The sequence below is a fragment of the Procambarus clarkii genome, chromosome 40, assembly GCF_040958095.1.
Source record: "Procambarus clarkii isolate CNS0578487 chromosome 40, FALCON_Pclarkii_2.0, whole genome shotgun sequence".
Classification (NCBI taxonomy): Eukaryota; Metazoa; Arthropoda; class Malacostraca; order Decapoda; family Cambaridae; genus Procambarus; species Procambarus clarkii.
Window position 1 is genome coordinate 2,379,443 of NC_091189.1, and position 20,703 is coordinate 2,400,145.

Here is a 20,703-nt window from a genome sequence, read left to right on the forward strand (position 1 = left end):
CCCTACCCCCACCGCTTTCAGGTGGAGAGTCCACCTGGGACTGTATTCATAATGTTTACGGCTATGAAGCAACGTTTCCTTTAATAATTAGTCATTGTAACCCTAGGCGGCGCGTAGTGTTTAAACATTCAATTTTCAGAAATTGTAGACTTTTTCATTGTGTCAAGTTAACGCATAATATAACCCCCTCAGTTACTCTTACTCCTTGAGCTGGGGTTGTCATATAGGTGTATGGCACTCAACTTCCGGATGCTGGTACTCAGCTTATCACAGGCCGAAATTGTATTGAAATATAACCTCTGATCAACCGGATCCCACGTCAGACTGTTTGAAGCGGCGACAAACAGTCTGATTGACCCAAATGTCGACCAAGAGGCCTGGTCAGAGACCGGGCCGCGGGACTGACAGTGGTCCTCGCAGCCACCTCAAGGTAACCACAAGATAAAATCTGTGTTTGTTACTGTGTGTTAAGAGAGAAGTCGTGCAGCTGTCCTTATACCCTGGATGCCGCCCACAACAGTCACCTGACTCCTCGTGTATAGAAGAACAAAGGCATTAGATGTATACACACGTACATAAACGTCAAACTGAAATCCACTCGGTTGGGAGCTGAATGCGCTAACTACCGGGTAGTTCCTGATGGAGGATACGAGGGGGAAAGTTTTCTTCCTCGGGCGGAGAGGGGCGGCAAGGTTCCGGGGCGTGGTTTATCTAAACAGGGAGCACGTGGGAGACAGCGTTCATAGCGGGCATTACAAAAGGTAATCACAGCTGCGTTACAGAGGCCAGGCATATCGGAAAAGTCTATTACGGGCTCTCCATAGCCCGTGCTACTTGGAAATTTTTGTTCCAAGTAGCGAATCTTTAACAACAGGCATATCATGGTCTTCAACTCTATTCCCAGGTGTGTTTTGTATTGTATAGCACAGCTGTCATTGGGGAGTCCCAGCTTTGCTTGGGAGGACATCTGTGTCAAGAAGTGCCAGTGATGTTGTAAGACCATAAATGATTTTATCGAGTAATTCACTGATAGGAGTGGAGTCAAATCACACAGGAAATTGTAGCTACCAGGCCAGCCGTGACTGTTCAGGAGGTTCAGAAAGCCACATAGTCAGGCTGGTGGGAAGACTTTGACCAGTCCACCGTACTAGCCACCATCTTCTCCTTCTTGCACTCAGAGACCCTTGGCGAGTGATAACTGCCAGATGATTTATCTCTGTGTTCCTGTAAGTTTTGTAAAATCTCAGGTGGGGATCAGTCGCATGGCTTCTCAGCTTCCTGTTTCACTGACTCCACTATTATTGGCCATTTAATCATTTTGAATTATGTGTAAATTAATGGATGGAATAAAGTGTCAATCCGTATTGTTCCAGCATCATTACAAATGTATAAAATAAATGTCAATCTTTAATTTGGGAATTATATATTGCCTTTAAACCTGATATCCCAAGATATTGGATTTATTCTAGTCATATAGTGAGAGGATCTCACTATCTCACTGTCACTCTCAAGAGGTAGGATCTCAATCTCTTGAATTTCACTTACTGAAAGGTTAAGGCCTGGAAGTTAATGGGCTAATTTTCACGAGTGAAGTTCTAGTGTGATCACCACGTATAGATAACTGACGGAGAGACACGAGTTTCATTGCTTGTCATGAAAATATATAAATGGATGGTAGCAGCCCTACTGCATTCTTTTCTCTTCCACTGTCACTCCTTTCCTGTCCCCATCCCCTCCCTTCTCTCTCCCTTCTACCTTCCTCTTCCTCCCCCTCCCTTTCCTCGCTAGCTTCTCCCTCTACGCTGCTCACTTCATTTGTTCAGCCTCTTCCATTCATCCCCCTTCCCCCCCCCCCTTGGTATTACAATGCCAGGAGTGCCAGCTATGTCAGGACTGCAAGTTGTATCTGGGAATCTTTTGTCACAGATCCAACTATGTTAAAGGAATTTGGGTTACACGATATAACAGACACGTACAGCGGCTGTGTTAGCTAATTCATCGAGAATTGTAAGGCCTCTGAAGCCCATGGCCCTGTGTCTTTGACGTGATGGCGCACTGTCGGTGCCAGTGTAGAATTGGCAGTTAGCGCGAGAGGCAGAGATACACATGAGAGGCAGGCGAGATATGAGGATGGAAAGAATGGCAGTGTTTGAAGATGCATTATAGGTGTGGGGGGAGGGCAGACGGAGCCGTCAGCTGGGTGTGATGACACAAGGGGCTGACCTGTCACCGTGAGGGTGTCACTCTGACGTGACGTCGACGGCACCCTGACGGACAGGCGGCGGCGGCGCTAAGGGAGTCACTCTGACAAGAAATAGTCTAGTGTGAGGCATTAATGTGAACCCGACCATTGGAATTCACACACACACACACACACACACACACACACACACACACACACACACACACATACACACACACACACACACACACACACACACACACACACACACACACACACACACACTGTCAGAGTGGTTGACAAATGGAATGCATTAGGAAGTGATGTGGTGGAGGCTGACTCCATACACAGTTTCAAGTGTAGATATGATAGAGCCCAATAGGCTCAGGAATCTGTAAACCTGTTGATTGACGGTTGAGAGGCGGGACCAAAGAGCCAGAGCTCAACCCCCGCAAACACAACAAGGTGAGTACAACTAGGTGAGTACACACACACACACACACACACACACACACACACACACACACACACACACACACACACACACACACACACACACACACACACACACACACACACACGTTGGGCTGACTCCTTTGATAAGACGCCGCCGTGCAAGGGTGTCGAATGGGTGTCAATGTTTTGTTTTGGCCGAGGTGTGACGTCGTGAGAAGGGGTCCTGGTATATGGTTATTAGCAAGAGCAAGGACGTGTTTTTATCAAGTACACCAGGAGACAGCGATAACTTAGAGTGGTTATCACGTCTTGAGATGCAGTGAGAGGGGCGGCTATCGTGCCATCCTCCGCCACACATGGCTTAAACACTCGCATAAAATAACATGAATATATGGCACGTTAATCGATGTCTCGTGTATGAATAAAAAGTTTTAATAAACATTAATTAATAAACATTAGTAAATTATAACATTTGGTGGAGGGACGAAGCGTTTTACTGCTGTCTGTCTGTCTGTCTGTCTGTCTGTCTGTCTGTCTGTCTGTCTGTCTGTCTGTCTGCCTGTCTGATCTACGGTCACGTAGATCTTCGGGAATGATATTTGAACCAAATTAGGTGCAAAGCTGAACACGTCCTTAACACCCAAGAATTAAATCATATAGTATTCTAAGGTTACCCTAAAGTGGTCCCATGGATCAATGTCTCCCGCTGTCCGGTCTCTGATCGGGGCTCCTGGCTGGTAGTTATCTAGGCAGTCTGACCTATGAAACACAGCCTGGTTGATCTAGAGGAACTTATATCCAGCCCTTTCTCTTTCCTTGCCACAAAGGACAAAATACGGTGTACTAAAACGCGAAACCCTAACCTAACGGACCAGAGCTTAGAAAACTAGTTGTTTGTGAGGCGCTACTTTTCATAGGACCTCGTATTTTGTCCGTTGGTGATTATAACGTACAGAATACGGTGTATTTGAGAGAATGGGCTTGGTATTCATGTTACCGTTTGCTCACCACAGGAGTTCTGCTAGTTATGTCTTCCTTGAAGGCCGACTCTTGTGGCTAGTTTCAACAGGTATTGTATTAAAGGTAAGGTTGGCAAGGTTGATGACTCCTGGGCCACCAGAGAGTCCCTGTAGCAGTCAACCACAATAACAAGACAATGTTGGTGAATGAAAAGTAATCGCTTTTAATCAAGTACACCAGGAGACAGCGATAACTTTAGTGGTTATCACATCTTGAGATGCAGTGAGAGGCCTCTGAAGGTGGAGCTTTGGGTTAAATTACCCAAAGCTCCACCGTTAAAAAAAAATATTCGTCTCGGAGGAAAGCGGAACAGTGTGGGATTATCAGGAGAAATAACAAATTAACCAACGCCGTCAACCAACTTCAACCCTTCTGTGAAGGGAGCCGAGGCGCGGGAATGGCAGTGAACATGTACAAGGAAAACACGTTTCTTAACTGAAGGTGAGAGACACCTTCACCCTACAGGTAACGAAGGGAGGGAATTAACAGGAGAAAGCGCCAAGCACTTACGGTTATATAACACTTGGGAATTTGTTCCCATCCCAATAAGGATTTGGGATGGGACCGGGAGGAAAGGAATGGTTCCCAACCACTTATGGACGGTCGGGGATTGAACGCCGACCTGCATTAAACGAAACCGTCGCTCTACCGTCCAGCCACATAGACAAACGTTTCCAGTTTGTCCAAATTCAATTATACAAAAGTCTACTTTCCAATGCTCCTTCACGCCATATTTGTAAGATCATCCACATCGTTACTGGAAGTATTTTCATGTTAGGATGTTGACCGATTTAGACATCAGCAGGCAGGAGTGCTGGGCGGACCCCGGCACCACCCAGGATGAATGTGAATAGTGTGAGAATGGGAAGGACCTCGTAGCATTGTTTGTGGGGTAAAGGACACATGACGAAAGCACAAGGGCGTGAGCGACCCCTAGATGAGTCACTCGAGTGTGAGCAACTCTCAGATGAGTCACTCGAGTGTAAGCAACCCCCAGATGAGCCACTTAAGTGTAAGGAAACAGCTCACCACTGTAAGATCAGTAACCAAGTGGAATGAACTAAGAGATGATAGTAGAGTATCTCCATTCAGAATTTCATGAACAGGCAAGATGAGAAGCAAGCCAGTGCATTAGGTGACCCGGAGCGATTAAAAAGCAGAGTCCAAGGGCTGAAGCTCGCTCTGCAAACATGTACACATTCGCGCTAGATCCATCAGGGCTCCAGACATTCTTCGTATTGGTAAATATATACAGGTTTCGATATTTCTGACGCGGTGTCATCTGCCGTTAGTGGGTTCGGAGCCAGGGACAAAGGAATCAGATGCTCTTTCAGCGTGCAACATTAGGCGGGAAGACGGCTTTGTTTGACCGAGTTGCACAAGAACAGCAATCCTTACGTTACGGAGCTGCCAAAGTTATCCCTGATGAACAAAATCTTATCACATTGAGAAACATCACAATGCAGTAGAATACAAAGTATTTTGAGTAAAGAAGTTGACATATTTGTAAGAGGAGGACATTAGGAGCATCCAGGCAGCAGTGGTGGTCGATAGTGCTGGCTTGGTCGCTGTGTTGGGTTGTTGCTTCTCACTCAACATCCCTGTGTTCATCTAGTTGTATTCACCTAGCTGTGCTTGCAGGGGTTGAGCTTCGCCACTTTGGTCCCTCCTCTCAACCGATGATTGATTGATGAAGCCACCGCAAGAGGTGGCACGGGCATGAGTAGCCCGTAAGTGGTAGATGTTTGGAGTGGATGTGATCTTTGGTCGTGTAACATCTTGAAGTGTGTGTGGGGCCTCGGCCTCTCAACCGTCAATCTACTGGTATGCAGATTCTTGAGCCTATTGGGCTCTATCGTACTTACATTTGAAACCTTATATAAAGTCTGCCTCCACCACATCACTGCCTAGTGCGTTTGTTAACTACTCTGACAATGCAAAAAAATCTTTCTAATATATGTGTGTGTGTTTACCTAGATATGCTTACAGGGTATTAACAGTTAAGCATTAACAGTTTAACAGGGGCATTAACAGTTAAGCCCCGCTTTTCAATATGTCGATTGTTTAGTGCAACTACTCGCTTCCTCCATAGACCTATGTAGAGATTTTCCAACAGTAAATATTATGCCCTAAGAACATTGCTTCATTACCTATTTTGTAGATACCCGCCCTGCTGCCATGTCTCCTCAGGCCCTCCTCCTAGACACCCCTCACTTCCGTGTCTCTTCCGGCTCTCCTCCTGCGTAGTGGGGGCCAGTTTTCTGAGTCTTTTACTCTGATTTCTTTCAATTCCGCCACCAGCCGTGTTGACTTTGACTGTTCCTTCTCTAGATTTAGTTTTTCTTCAGTTTGGGATTCTATACAAGGGGTTGCATGGTCGAGGGCATGTCTCACGTATGTTACATACAGAATTTTGAAGGATTCCTTATCTAGGTTTCTGAAGGCTATTCGAATGAAGATGTTAATATGATTACGGGGAGTTATTTCAACACTCAGGTTTTTCTCCTCCGAAGTGGGAAGGTGTTTGGCATTCATCTCTTGCTGAGGACTTCTTACTCCTATGTTCATGACATTGCATTTTCAGGATTAAATTCCAGTAGACACTTCTCAGACCATCTTTGATATTTTCAAGATTATCTTACGTTCTCTTACAGTCTTCGCCTGTGATCTCTACAGTAACTTAGCATCGCCTGCAAGCATGGATATGAACGAGTCTATACCCTCCGTCACAGGTTATCTTGAGGTTATCCTGAGATGATTTCGGGGCTTTAGTTTCCCCGCGGCCCGGTCCTCGACCAGGCCTCCACCTCCAGGAAGCAGCCCGTGACAGCTGACTAATTCCCAGGTACCTATTTTACTGCTAGGTGATAGGGGCATAGGGTGAAAGAAACTCTGCCCATTGTTTCTCGCCGGCACCCGGGATCACACGATCACGTGTACAGCGTGCTGTCCGCTCGGCCGACCGGCTCCCCGGAGAATTAAGTGCTATTACTGACCCTTGTGGCACCCCGCTCGTGACCTCTCTCTGACCTCTTCATTCTCATTGTGGCCATTTGTTTGTTATCCAAGAGATTTTTTTTATCCATCAGAGTACTTTACCATTTAATGCAGCTTTTCTCTCGGAAATGTACATCTCACCCTTGTGAGATTGTGTACGATGCCTTCTGACAGTGTTATAGCTGTCATCTTATAAAACTCACAGAACGTTGTCGAGCAAGATTTTCCCTTCTCCTGAGATTTGTTGACGTTTAGCGACAAATTCCACATTCTCAAGGATATATATATGTGACATTGGTTTGTAATTTAGTGGTTCATTGCCTGCCCCTTCTCTTGAATATAGCGACCAAGATCAGCTGCTTTCTATACGTCTGCGAGTTTTCCATTTTGCAGAGTTGTAAATTGAGAATGACAACAGTGTACACAACAGTTCTCTTGCCTTTTATAATATCCATGGAGAGATCTCATCAGGGTCTTCGGTCTAGCAACTCCTGCACATTTAATTGGTGGTTCGGTCCAGAAGTTAATTCAAAAGATCATAAACCTGATTGGTGAACACTGAAATCAAATATGAAGATGCGAGAAACTTGGATCCTCACAGTATTTGATCCAAAACTTCTTAAATGTCTTAACGTTTAAATAATATTACTGCAGTTTGACACTTGCAAAGATGTTCAAGTATTAATGATAATTGCAAGAATCCTTTTGGATTTGTTTGAGCAATAACGATGTGGAAGACTGGTGGAGAGTTCCGTACAGGAGTACTCAAAAGAGGGTGGAGAGCGGAGTACAGGAGTGGGTGCCTGGGGGTGCGCACTCTGGCAGGCTGAGTGCATCAGCACAACAGTCAAGGAATACAGGAACTGACTGTACAGTTTAATGTTCTATTTTAATCAGTGAAGAAGCATTAATTTACATTTTACGCGGGAGAAGTCTCTTAACCCGGCCGTTAACTACGGTACAGTGGCGGGAGCTCCACCTGACGGTACAATAGTCCCCCCACGAATCACTTTTGGTTCCTAATACACTTCAGCTAACTTCTATGTCGCAATCATATCCCCCTCCGACTAGCCTGAAGCGCAAGCCTACTCAGCCACTGACTGGTATACTTCCCAACTCATTTACCTTCGCTCTGCACCATATAACTACATTCTATTTCCCATATTCTTACATAGTGTGTGTCCGCCATATTTGGCCACTTTTCATTAGCTCCAGTTCGTTGTTACGAGTCATTTATTGCGCGTGTTCCATATTTTAGGTAATTGGTAGTTCGTGTCAGTTCGTTATAAATTGGATATAAATCGGATAATTTTTAATTCGGGAAGGACCTGGCCATAATAGCGGTTTGGAAATAGGGTTTTCAGATTTATGGGACAAAATAACGGGTAACATAATAGTGGTGGGATCACCGTGTTGTTTCAAGCGTAGGTTAGACGTGTGAATGACTTTAGACGGGTATATATATTATATATATATATATATATATATATATATATATATATATATATATATATATATATATATATATATATATATATATATATGTAGAGGTGTCTCGTAGGGGTCAATACAAGCCCCCCTGCACATGTTATCAGGTTCTCGCTCATTCTGTATAACATTTCCACATTTTGAGTGTATTGACGGAGGCAATACAAGCACTGAGGTTTGTCTTGCATCGCATCAGTCGCTCGTTGAATGTGAATGTTAGTTTTCAATTGCTAAATACTTGAATATTTCTTTAATCACAAAGACCAACATTACGTCTGATTTCCTGCGTGCAGTCGTGGTGGCTGACAGCCGGATGTAGTGGGAGGCTGGTAGCCGGTTGTTGAGGGCTGGCAGCCGGTTGTTGGGGGCTGGCAGCCGGTTGTTGAGGGCTGGCAGCCGGTTGTGAAGGGGGGTGGGTGCCAGCCACCTGGCAGGCAAGGTCGAGACGGGACCCGTCCGCCAGGTGGAGACGGGACCCGTCCGTAAAGTCGAGACGGGACCCGTCCGCCAGGTGGAGACGGGACCCGTCCGTAAAGTCGAGACGGGACCCGTCCGCCAGGTGGAGACGGGACCCGTCCGTAAGGTCGAGACGGGACCCGTCCGCCAGGTGGAGACGGGACCCGTCCGCCAGGTGGAGACGGGACCCGTCCGCCAGGTGGAGACGGGACCCGTCCGCCAGGTGGAGCGCCCGTGGTGTCCGCTGTTAAGGAAGAGCTTGACACCATATGCCGTGGGAGAAGCTTCAGTTGACAGACGGCTTATTGGGTAAGCTTCTCTTTAAGCACTCTAAGCTGGGACTCCAGTAAGAGATAATATGTACTCAGCTAGTTGTGCTTGCGGGGGTTGAGCTTCGGCTCTTTGGTCCCGCCTCTCAACTGTTAATCAACTGGTGTACAGGTTCCTTAGCCTACTGGGCTCTATCATATGTACACTTGAAACTGTGTATGGAGTCAGCTTCCACCACATCACTGCCTAATGCATTCCATCCGTTTCCTGAATGTGTAAAGATGCGTGTGTACTGACATATTTGTGTCTGCAGGATCGAGCTCTAACTCTTAGACTCTGCTTTTCTGACCGTTGTTTAATGCAATGACTCCTGACCTATTACCCTATCATACCTGCTTTTAAAGTTAAGAATAGAGTTAGCTTCTACAACCTGCTACTTTAGGTAATTCCATTTGCTCACTGCCCGTACGCTAAAGGAAAACTTTTTAATATCTCTATGACACATCTGAGTCTCAAGCTTCCATCCGTGCCCCCTTGTTCTGTTGCTATTCATTGTAAATATTTTCTGTTTCCACCTTATCAATCCCTCTAAGTATTTTATACGTCTGTATCACGTCCCCCTTCTCCTTCCTACTTTCTAACGTCGTCAGGTTTAGTTCCTTCAGTCTGTCTTCCTACCTCATCCCTCTCAGCTATGGGACGAGTCTCGTTACAAACTTCGGAAACTTTTCGACCTTATATGTTTTTTTTTAGATGGGGGCTCCACGATGGGACGACTTACTCTAAGACTGACCTCACACAGGCGGCATACATAAAAGCCTCCTTGTGTGTGTGTCTGTGTTTTGGTATTCAATTCCGCTTATGAGACCGTCGTCATAATTAAATGATCATAAAAGAATGTTAAAGAATTTTAATATAAAGTGATGTATTCATAGCAACGAGCGAAATATAAAGTAAATTTTGATTCTCATTCAAAAATGTACTGGAAAGTTGGTTGTGTTAGTCGAGCTTAACAGGAAATATCCCTTTTGATGCTTTTGCCTTTTCAGCCATAGTTTTGTAAACCCAAGGAACCGCCTACCTGCCGAAGCCGTGTAAATGCCAAGACATTACTGCAACTCAAAATACAGTTGAATAAAATCCTCAAGAAAATGGGGCGAACTCTGACAAGCCGCCTGCTTCCTGTTCCCGTCGAGGCCACTAGATAGATGGAGGTCCTCTGGTATGTTCAGTCCATCGCTGGAGGGGGAAATAGTCACCGAGCTATTCGAGTCACTACACACTGGAAACAATCACTACACACTGAAAATTGTTCTTGCTCTGTTCTGTTCTCTCACCTTCTCTCCTGTCCTCTCTCACCTTCTCTCCTGTCCTCTCTCATATGCTATCCTGTCCTCTCTCATATGCTATCCTGTCCTCTCCCACCTGCTATCCTGTCCTCTCCCACCTGCTATCCTGTCCTCTCCCACCTGCTATTCTATCTGTGTCCCTGCCTGCTATCAGCCTCTCCGCTCACTCACATTCTACGCTGCCGACTTTTCCATCTTATAAATATATCCTCCATGTCAACATTTCATTAAAAAGATGATATTGTATCATTCAGAAAATCTACACAAATATAACCGGGGATATGATTTTTTAAGTGAGGATAAGAACGAGTCTGATTACAGAACTGAAGAGTTTAATACTGCGCACTGGAAACTGACCCACTTAAACAATGGACGGGCAAAAACTATCACTACACAAATGTTTTTTTAATTTAGATACTAAAATCGGCACTTTCCCGCTCCATGGCTGCCTGTCATCGACTCAGTGTTCGACTAAGGGCGTCTGGCATAGAGGTGTGGCGCATAGGTCTACCCCGCTGATGATACACGATGATGTAGGTGGGTTAATCGACAGATTAACCCACCTAATCTATCGAAGCCAATAATGGAAGAAAAAACTTGAAAATTACAGTTTTAATTATGTATACTTAAACACAGGATTGGTGGATTAAACGCAGGACTCGTGACTGGTGGATTAAACGCAGGACTCGTGACTGGTGGATTAAACGCAGGACTCGTGACTGGTGGATTAAAAACGTGATGCAGGAGGCGAGGGGCAGGATGTGTTGGATTCTGTCTTGGATGGTGTAGGGGCCTCGTGCGCCTCCAAAAATTTCGTTTAGGCTATTTGTGTAGGCTATTGTGACCGCCTTCTATTTCTGTCGATACGGCAAAGTTTTCCTTACGTCTGTGTCACGATGCATCTTGCGTCTAAACTTTCCACTCGTCTGAATTCACTTTAGTACTTTTAAACATTGGCTCATAATGCTTTTTGTTGCCTTTTCTTCCGCTGAAGCCTGAAGGGTACATAGTCATCTCGGCTTGGTGCCTTCTTTTGATAATTACTAAAGCCTGAAGACACTCAAGTTCCCGGCCCGGCTCCAGCCACCTGGAATGACAGACACTGTAGGGCGCCACATCGTGGACTCCGACGCTGCCAGGCCGAACTATAGGACCGACCAAAGAAGCTCTTTAATGCGAGCTTCGATCACTGGAGTTCGTCAACGCTGGAGAGAATAGTGGAGAGTTGGAAGGCAGGTTCCGCCGCCCGGATGCGGACGTGACACAAGCGCCGGACTAACGAGGTCTGCCAACCAGGTATTTCGATATATCTGTGCATCAGTGATAGTCTCAGAATCGATATTGGTTGAAGTGTTACGATTTTTTTTGTCCGCGTCTCTCTTCCAGACACACAAATACAGATAGACGACAGAGACAGTCATACATACAGTGCGCACACACACACACGGGCGCGCACGCACGCATGCACGCGCGCACACACACACTAAACACATATCACACACACACACACACACTAAACACATATCACACACACACACACACACACACACACACACACACACACACACACACACACACACACACACACACTGATGATCGTGAGGAAAGGGCTCGTAAAAAAAGCATCTGGAGGGAAATAGTTTTGTGACACACCACCAACATGGGTTCAGAGATGGTAAATCGTGTCTCACAGGTTTAATAGAATTCTATGACCAGGCAACACAAATTAGCCAAGAAAGAGAAGGGTGGGCAGACTGCATTTTCTTGGACTGTCAGAAAGCCTTTGACATAGTACCTCACAAAAGGCTGTTACAAAAGTTGAAGCAACAGGCAGGAGTAAAAGGTAAGGTACTCTAGTGGATAAGGGAGTATCTAAGCAACAGGAAACAGCGAGTAACGGTGAGGGGGGAGACATCAGAGTGGCGAGATGTCACCAGCGAGGTTCCACAGGGCTCTGTACTTGGACCCATCCTGTTTCTAATATATGTAAACGATCTTCTAGATCGTTTACATATATTATTGATGCAAAAATTATGAGACGAATCAAGACAGACAGAGACTATAGGACGACCTGGACAAACTTGTGGAATGGTCCAACAAATGGCTACTAAAGTTCAACTCAGGAAAGTGTAATGAAATTAGGCGAAGGGAGCAGAAATCTGAACACAATGTACCATCTGGGAGGTGTTATCCTGCAAGAGTCTAACAGAAAGAAAGAAAGATCTGGGGGTTGATATCACACCAAACCTGTCCCGAGAGGCCCACATCAGAAGAATATCATCAGCGGCATATGCTAGACTGGCAAACATAAGAACTGCCTTTAGAAACTTATGCAAGGAATCGTTCAGGACCTTGTATACCACTTATGTAAGACCAGTCCTGGAGTATGCAGCTCCAGCCTGAAGTCCATACCTAGTTAAACACAAGACAAAGTTAGAGAAGATTCAGAGGTATGCCACCAGACTAATCCCGGAACTGAGAGGTATGAGCTACGAGGGAAAGGCTAAGGAAGCTGAACCTCACATCCCTAGAAAATAGAAGAGTAAGGGGGGTAGACATGACAACCACCTACAAAATTCTCAGGGGAATTGACAGAGTGGACAAAGACAAACTCTTTAGCACGGGTGGAACACGAACAAGGGGACACAGGTGAAAACTTAGTAAAGCAACTGAGCCACAGAGACATTAGAAATAATTTTTTCAGTGTCAGTGTAGTTAACAGATGGAATGCATTAGGCAGTGATGTGGTGGAGGTTGACTCCATACACAGTTTCAAATGTAGATGTGACAGAGCCCAGTAGGCTCAGGAATCTGTATACCAGTTGATTGACAATTGAGAGGTGGGACCAAAGAGCCAGAGCTCAACCCTCGCAAGCACAACTAGGTAAGTACACACACACACTAGTGTAGGACAGGGTGAGGCGGGTTGACCTGACCACCAACCACGCCCTCATCACCCGGCCATGAGGCTGCATACACTTACCTAGGTAAGTTTCAGAGGAAAAAAAATCGACCAGTGAATGTTATTTTTATGAACAGCAACCTAGTTAAGTATATACTGACAGAGAAGATACAAGAAATGAGGAAAAGTACCATGAGGTTTATTAGACATGACATGTCTTAGGAGGAAAGGGAGACAGCATTGAGGATCAGAAAAGATAAACCAATGTGAAATGCAAATAACCAGAAAATGACAGAGCACAATATGAAACAAATATGGCAAGAGAGAGAGAAAAGAACACACGGAAAGAGTGAGGAAAACCAGCTTAACAATGACAGAGAGAGAACAACAGAGGGGAGGTAGCAGGGTTGTCCTGCTTAACAAGGCATTTACACAAACGAATAGGCAAGAGTGATTGGTACACCATAACCCCCCCCCCCTACCCCTATCAGATACAGCAATGCACCCACATGAACAATCCTCGAGGGGGGGAAAACAACCCAACTGTCATGAGTAGCATAAAACTAATGGACACAAATGAAGATGGAATTGCAAATAAATGGAGCTACATGAAAAAGTGTCAGCAGTGCCACTGCACATGATCACGATAACAACCAAAACTGACAAGCGTTATGGGAAATACAATCTCCCCAAGAGAGTAATAGAAGTGCACACCGAGGGGGAAGTGGTGTCGCTCTGTTATTACAACTACAATGCAGCTTTGAAAGACTAAACATAGCAGAGGGAACTGACCAGCAAGAGTATGTGCTTGGAATAGCAACAGTAGGGGGCGTGAAGGTAGTGGTTATCTTGAGAGGTTATCTTGAGATGATTTCGGGGCTTTTTTAGTGTCCCCGCGGCCCGGTCTTCGACCAGGCCTCCACCCCCAGGAAGCAGCCCGTGACAGCTGACTAACACCCAGGTACCTATTTTACTGCTAGGTAACAGGGGCATAGGGTGAAAGAAACTCTGCCCATTGTTTCTCGCCGGCGCCTGGGATCGAACCCAGGACCACAGGATCACAAGTCAGAATACAACAGATGCAGTAAGAATATGCTAAAGGTGATGGAAAAAGCGGCCACAGTAGCAAGGGAAATCAAGTTCTAAAATCCTAATCATGGGGGACTTCAACCACAGAGAAATAGACTGGATAAATAAGGATCCCCCGCGGGAGTCATGAGACATGGAGAGCAAAACTGGTAGACATCGCAGAGAAGCAATTCTTAAAGCAATATGTCAACAAAGGCAAACAAAGCATTTGAAAGTCAAGAGTAGTTAAGATGAAACGCAACAGGTACAAGACTAGTAGACGGGGCATATAAAGAGCTATAGATACTGATAGATAAGTACACACACACACACACACACACACACACACACACACACACACACACACACACACACACACACACACACACACACACACACACACACACCTTTCCTCCTCAACTCCCACCCACCAACACACACACGTTCACTCTCGCAGTCTCCTAGAGCACTCTTTCACTTACACTTAATCTCCCACTCAACATATGCAACTCTTTGATTCACGTGAGGTGTGAGAGGGTGAGGCATCAGTATGGCCGGACCTCCTCCAGTCTTAGCACTTGAGAGACAGCTTCCGCCCTCCTCCTCCTCCTCCCAGATGAAGGTCGAGGAGCAGCTAGTGGACGGGGAAAGTAAAGGAGGAGATAAAGCAACTATTCATGAAGGAGCTGAGGAAGAAGGATGTAAGGAAATGAAATATGGAATACAACAAGTGAGAAATGGCAAGGAGGTATAGTGATGGTGAAGAGACGAGGATGGTGAGAAAGGAGTAAAGATGAAGAGGAGGAAAAGGAACGTTGGTGGTGGAGGTAGAGGAGACAGGACAGAAAAACAGTGGCAGACGTAGTGGAAAAAGATGACACTACGAATTTATAAAAAAAAAAGAAAAAAAAAATGGTAGTGAAAATGTTAAGCTCGACCAAAATTGGGACAATTAGGCTGCCAGGAAGGAGGAGGAGAGCAACAGATAGAAGAAATAAACAAACAATATGAGAAGGAGGATAAGCAAAATGCAGACTAGGGAAAGTCAGAGTCATTCAGACAGCTTCCGCTGATGTAAATTCCAATCTGCAATCATGTCCAATTGTTAAAGTTAGCCTTGGGTGTTGTGGCTCTGTGTACGTGTACCCTTGTGGGTGTTGTGGCTGTGTAGGTGTACCCTTGTGGGTGTTGTGGCTGTGTAGGTGTACCTTTGTGGGTGTTGTGGCTGTACGTGTACCCTTGTGGGTATTGTGGCTGTGTACCTGTGAGGGTGTTGTGAACACAGTTCGAACCTTGGTGGGCATTTTGAGGTCTGGCAAACATTAGAACGTAGTTTAGAAACCTAAATCAGGAATCTATAAAAGCAGTCTACTCAATCTATGTTAGACCAATTCTGTAATATGTAGCTCCGGCCTGGAATCCGCACCTTGTACAGCAAAAAACTCAATCTGAATTTAGTTATAAGAATTTTTAAAGTTATAAAATTTTACAAGTTATAAGAATTTAGTTAAGAGGACTGGACCTCACATCACTGGAGAAGATGGACAATAAGGATATGACCGCAAGGTATTGAGGGGAATAGACAAAGTGGACAAGGACAGCTTCTTTCAAATGAAAGTAGGGCAAGATAACAGGTTGAAGCTGGAAAGGCAAATGAGCCTGAACAACAACTTTCCTACAATTGAAAGAAGTTGTAGAAGCCACCTCCGTCCACAACTTTAAGACCGGATTCGACAAGGAACTCGAAGGTCAGAACACTTCAACTCTAACACAAAGGCCACAACGAGGTTAGTATATTCGGGGCACAAAGAGCTAGAGCTCAACTCCCCCGAAGACACTGATCGATAAGCACCAAGAGGCCAGTGCTACCACCACCGCCTGCTCCTTGGACCACATCTCTGTAATATGCATCAAGAGCCCTGACTAATTTTTGTCCGTCCTCGTATCAAGGGAATGAAGGTGACGTCAGCTGTGTCTTTGAGTGGATCTGGGAACGCTGCAAAACATGCAAGTGTCCTCTTTGAGCGAACGTGGCGCCGATCCTTCACTAAATGAGATAATTGTGACATTGAACAAAAGGAATTATGGAAGCGACTCGAATTTAAAAAAAAATGATCATGGACTTGTGATATCAAAGGCATAGTTCCTTTTCACTCTGATAATTCTTCCTCATTGAGAGACCTTTGAATGCTGCCAATTTTATCGCCAGACGTCCTTTGCTTTTGATGAATTGTGAATGTTAGTTATCATTTTTCTGTGTAACTTGGAACGTGTATAAGCGACAACACGGTGCAGCCTTCTGAGGCGGCCTCGAGCTCTAAGAGATATTGAGGGAAACTTGCGGTTATTTCTGTCTCTTATGGAGTCCACTTTTGAATCCAGGTCGAGATGATTCTCACCTCAAGCTACCAGCTGACTACCCCCGTACCCCTATCCCCTTCCCGCCCCAGAAATGAACTCGTGTGAATTCAGTTGACAAAGCCACACACTAGAAAATGAAGGGACGACGACATTTCGGTCCGTCCTGGACCATTCTCAAGTCGATTGTGTATGAATTCATTTTGTTAACTCGTATGAGGCCGTGGGGAGGGAGAGGAGCAACAATTGTGCACTCGTGAGGTGAAAAGAACCAACTTTACCACTCTTCGATCCTACACAAAAAGCCTGCCACCGTGTACCATCGTACTCGGGACCTCTGAGCCCCCCACTCATTGATATATAGTGTTGTGGCGGGTCTACTGGACAGGATAACTCTTCAACAGAAAAAAGCAGGGAGCCCCCAACAATTACGAACAATTTTGCAATTACGAACTACTGTCACACACAGATGGATTACTAGCAGGCACTTCCAGTTCAACTGATGTCACCTGAGCAGTGTTTTTGGAGGGATTTCGAGCCTCAGATCACCCCGTGAATTATCTATTGTAGAATGTTGAGAGGGACGCAAATATCCACAAATATCTAATCAATGTATGATTAGTATATATTGGTTCTATTTTGAATTGTCTCTTCATCTCAATTTTGTGATATATATATATATATATATTTTTTTTAACATGTCTTACCGCTCAAATGTTAAAACTCGCTTTGTCTATACAATATATCACCTTTCAAATTGCTATGTAAAAGACACTCACTTTATGAATAAAATGTAAGCTTGATTTAGACAGCTGTTTAGTCCAGCCAGTGTTGTAATGCTTTTGTACAAGTCTGTTACAAATATACTTTCCGAGTTTAAATAATGCCAATATCTATGTATTATACTGTTGCTGGTAACTCTTATGTAATTAATGTACTGTACTGGAGGCCTGGGGCGATGACCGGGCCGCGGGGACGCTAAGCCCTGAAAACAACCAACACAAGGTACTTTTACATAACCCTTCTCACTTATAAATGTACAACCATTTATAAATAAAAGTGTCTAATTTGATATGGGTAAAATACTTCGTAAAATGTTGTACTCACAGAAGCTCACGTCGTCAGTGGAAGCCAGGATCATTCGGGAGACGGGTGGAGACAGGAGCTAGGACCGTCGTTGCCACCCGTCCCGACGTCTACCCAGATCCTGTGATGGTGGACGGGGGAACAGAAGTCAACTTGCCCGTCCCATTTTCGTCCCTTGTTGGTTATCACAGCGATAAATTCCTTGGCGCTGTAGACAGCCCTTGCAGGTTATCGTTACTTATCTATATTAACACTTTACTTATATTCCTTGTTATCTTGTACGCAAACATTTTACCGACAGTCAACGGTAATAACGCAACACTTTATTGACAGTTAACGGTAATAACGCAACACTTTACCAACAGCCAACGGTAATAGCCTAACAGGTTACCTCCCAACAGAACATCCCGGACACAACTCACAGCCGTGTCCCAATAAGCCCGATATTCCACGGCCTCCTCTTAATAGGCTGCATTTGTAACGTTGATTACGATAACGTAAGAAACGCGAGGAATTACCTGAGAGAACGAATTGACTCGTTATAGTCCTAACTAGGCTGACAGTCATTACGTCTCACTTGAACAGGTGAACAAGGACTATCACTGTTGTTTACACGAATAAGGGTGTTCGTCACAGGTGGTAGAGGTTCCTTGTGTTCCTTGTATTGAAGTAACTGCTGCTGCTACCTGTTGGACAGTTCCTGTAGAGAGTGAGGCGAGCTGGTCATTCCCTCTACAAGTTCCTGTCTTGCCTGCCAAGTCGTTCCACGGTCGCAGGAACAAACACATCTACACTGGTTCAAGGTGGAACTTGAACAATTCAGTAATAACTTTGGCGATTATTAAACTGATCTGGAGATGCCGGGCGAGTTGCGTCGTCGCAAACAATTTCTCACAATCCTTCACGATGGCTTTTATGTCTTATGTAATGAATTTTGAACACCTCGCATACAAATATCCAAGCTCGTTAATCCGGACACCAAACCCACTGTTTATGATTTGAATCAGTTTACACAGAATCAGTCCTCGACTCAAGTTCATTACATTCAGCGGTCGACCCCACAGATGCATTCATAATTTTTAACATGCTGTTCATTCAAAACGGGAATTTTCTCAAATATTAATTAATAATATAATATATTAGCATATTGTGCATATATAGGCATAGGTTAGGTTAGGTGTTTAGGTTCTGTTGGCGATTCTTTGTATTTGTAGTACGTGGGTGAATCATTTAAAGCGTTGTGGTTCGAAAAAATTTCGTCAGTGAAGCACTTGTTCCGGAAGTGTACGAACGAAATCAGTTGTGAGTCGTATGTAAACAGTTTTTCATTCATAAACAACGGGTTTGGCGGGAGTATGGAATCACTTTTAGGTCTTTGTTTGGAGGACGGGCTGCTTTGTTTGGAGGACGGGCTGCTTTGAAGTGCGTTGGTGAAACAGTTATGGAATCGTGGTTCGAACAGAGGACATGAGCGAGAAACTTGTTCCGGAAGTATTCGAACGAAATTAGTTGTGAGTCGTGTGTAACAGCCAGTCCTCCAAACAAAGACCCATAAATGAATCGATGCACCCGCCAAACCCGCTGTTTATGAATGAAAAACGGTTTACACACGACTCACAACTGATTTCGTTTGAACACTTCCGGAACAAGTTTCTCGCACACGTCCTCAGTTCGAACCACAATTCTATAACTGTTTCACCAACGCACTTCAAAGACAAATAATCGCCAACAGAACCTAAACATCTAACCTATTCCTAACTACACATGGATTAAATATATTAATTTATATATGACAAGAAATTACTTTTATATTGCAATTCGTTAAAATTAAGAAATCCATCTATGGGGGATCGCCCACAGTTTGGGCGAGGATAGGCCGAGTGACGTCACCTCGCTAGCAGTATTCGCGACTCTAATTGGTCGACTCAAATTCAAATAAATTTACTGAGGTATAAATAAACACAAAGGGATGAGATAGCTCAAGCTATTCTCACCCTGTTTGGGTCGACTCGTGCTCAATAAACTTCCATTCGCCGAAGCCAGAGACCATGATTCAAGGGATCACCACGTGGGCAATATGTCGACCTCTGCCTAGATACAAGCACAAAAAATACCTAACACGCCACTCACGTAATTTTAACAAAGTTCTAAACATCTAAACCATCCAAAATGTCCATCATCTAACCATCTAAAATGTCGCTGGGAGCAGCAAGTGTGTGACAATGGTGCTGTGATGTTCACAAGACCAATTACAAGCGAACATGAGACTGGAACTTTGTTCTTGAGACTTAGGGAAAGAGCATCATAGCATCTCACACTCTCCTCCTCTCCAAGGCTACCAGCTGACTCCTGTCCGAGGCTACCAGCTGTGTCTCCTGCCCTCCCTTCGCTCTCAGCTGACTCCTCCTGTCAGTCAGTCGTCTGACAGCCTTCCTCTGGTTCACAGATCGCCGCGGCGGGCGGGAGCCTCCAAGCAGAGTGCAGACTGACGCTGGGACCTCACCAACTCAGCGCCTTCAAGACTCTCCGGGTCAGAGTCCGCATGATATCCTACGTCGACAACTACCAGTCCTCAGGTGGGTCTACCAGTCCTCAGGTGAGTCTACCAGTCCTCCTCAGGTGGGTCTACCAGTCCTAAGGTGGGTCTACCAGTCCTCAGTTGGGTCTACCATACCTCAGGTGGGTCTAGCAGTCCTCAGCTGGGTTTACCACAATTCAGGTAGATCTACTATTCATCAGGTGGGGTCTACCAGTCCTCAGATAAGTCTACCAGTCCTCCTGTGAGTCAACCAAGCCTGAGGTGGGTCTACCAGTCCTCAGATGAGTCCATCAGTCCTCAGGTGGGTCCACCTGAGGACCCAGGAGTACCTATTAGTATTATTAATAGTAAGTGAACACAAAGCAATTCCCAAGATATTGAATATCAGAGTACGTAATATAAGATGGATGGATACCAACTACTACTACTAATATAAAATCAAATTAAGAAAGTAATTTAATCGCAGTAGATCACCACCGAGCAGCCTGGAGAGCTCACCGCAGTGACTGACATCCATGGGGTAGACAGTGAG

General features: G+C 45.0%; 1 protein-coding gene across 2 annotated transcripts in view; it reads left to right on the forward strand.

Annotated features, from left to right (window-relative positions):
- The window catches only part of LOC123758046 (uncharacterized), a 523,684-nt gene that overhangs the window by 445,823 nt on the left and 57,158 nt on the right, over window positions 1-20,703 (forward strand). For both annotated transcript variants that reach the window (XM_069338603.1, XM_069338604.1), the window contains exon 6: window positions 20,079-20,208. In XM_069338603.1, the coding sequence (XP_069194704.1) occupies window positions 20,079-20,208 (130 nt within the window). The remainder of the gene's footprint in view (window positions 1-20,078; window positions 20,209-20,703) is intronic.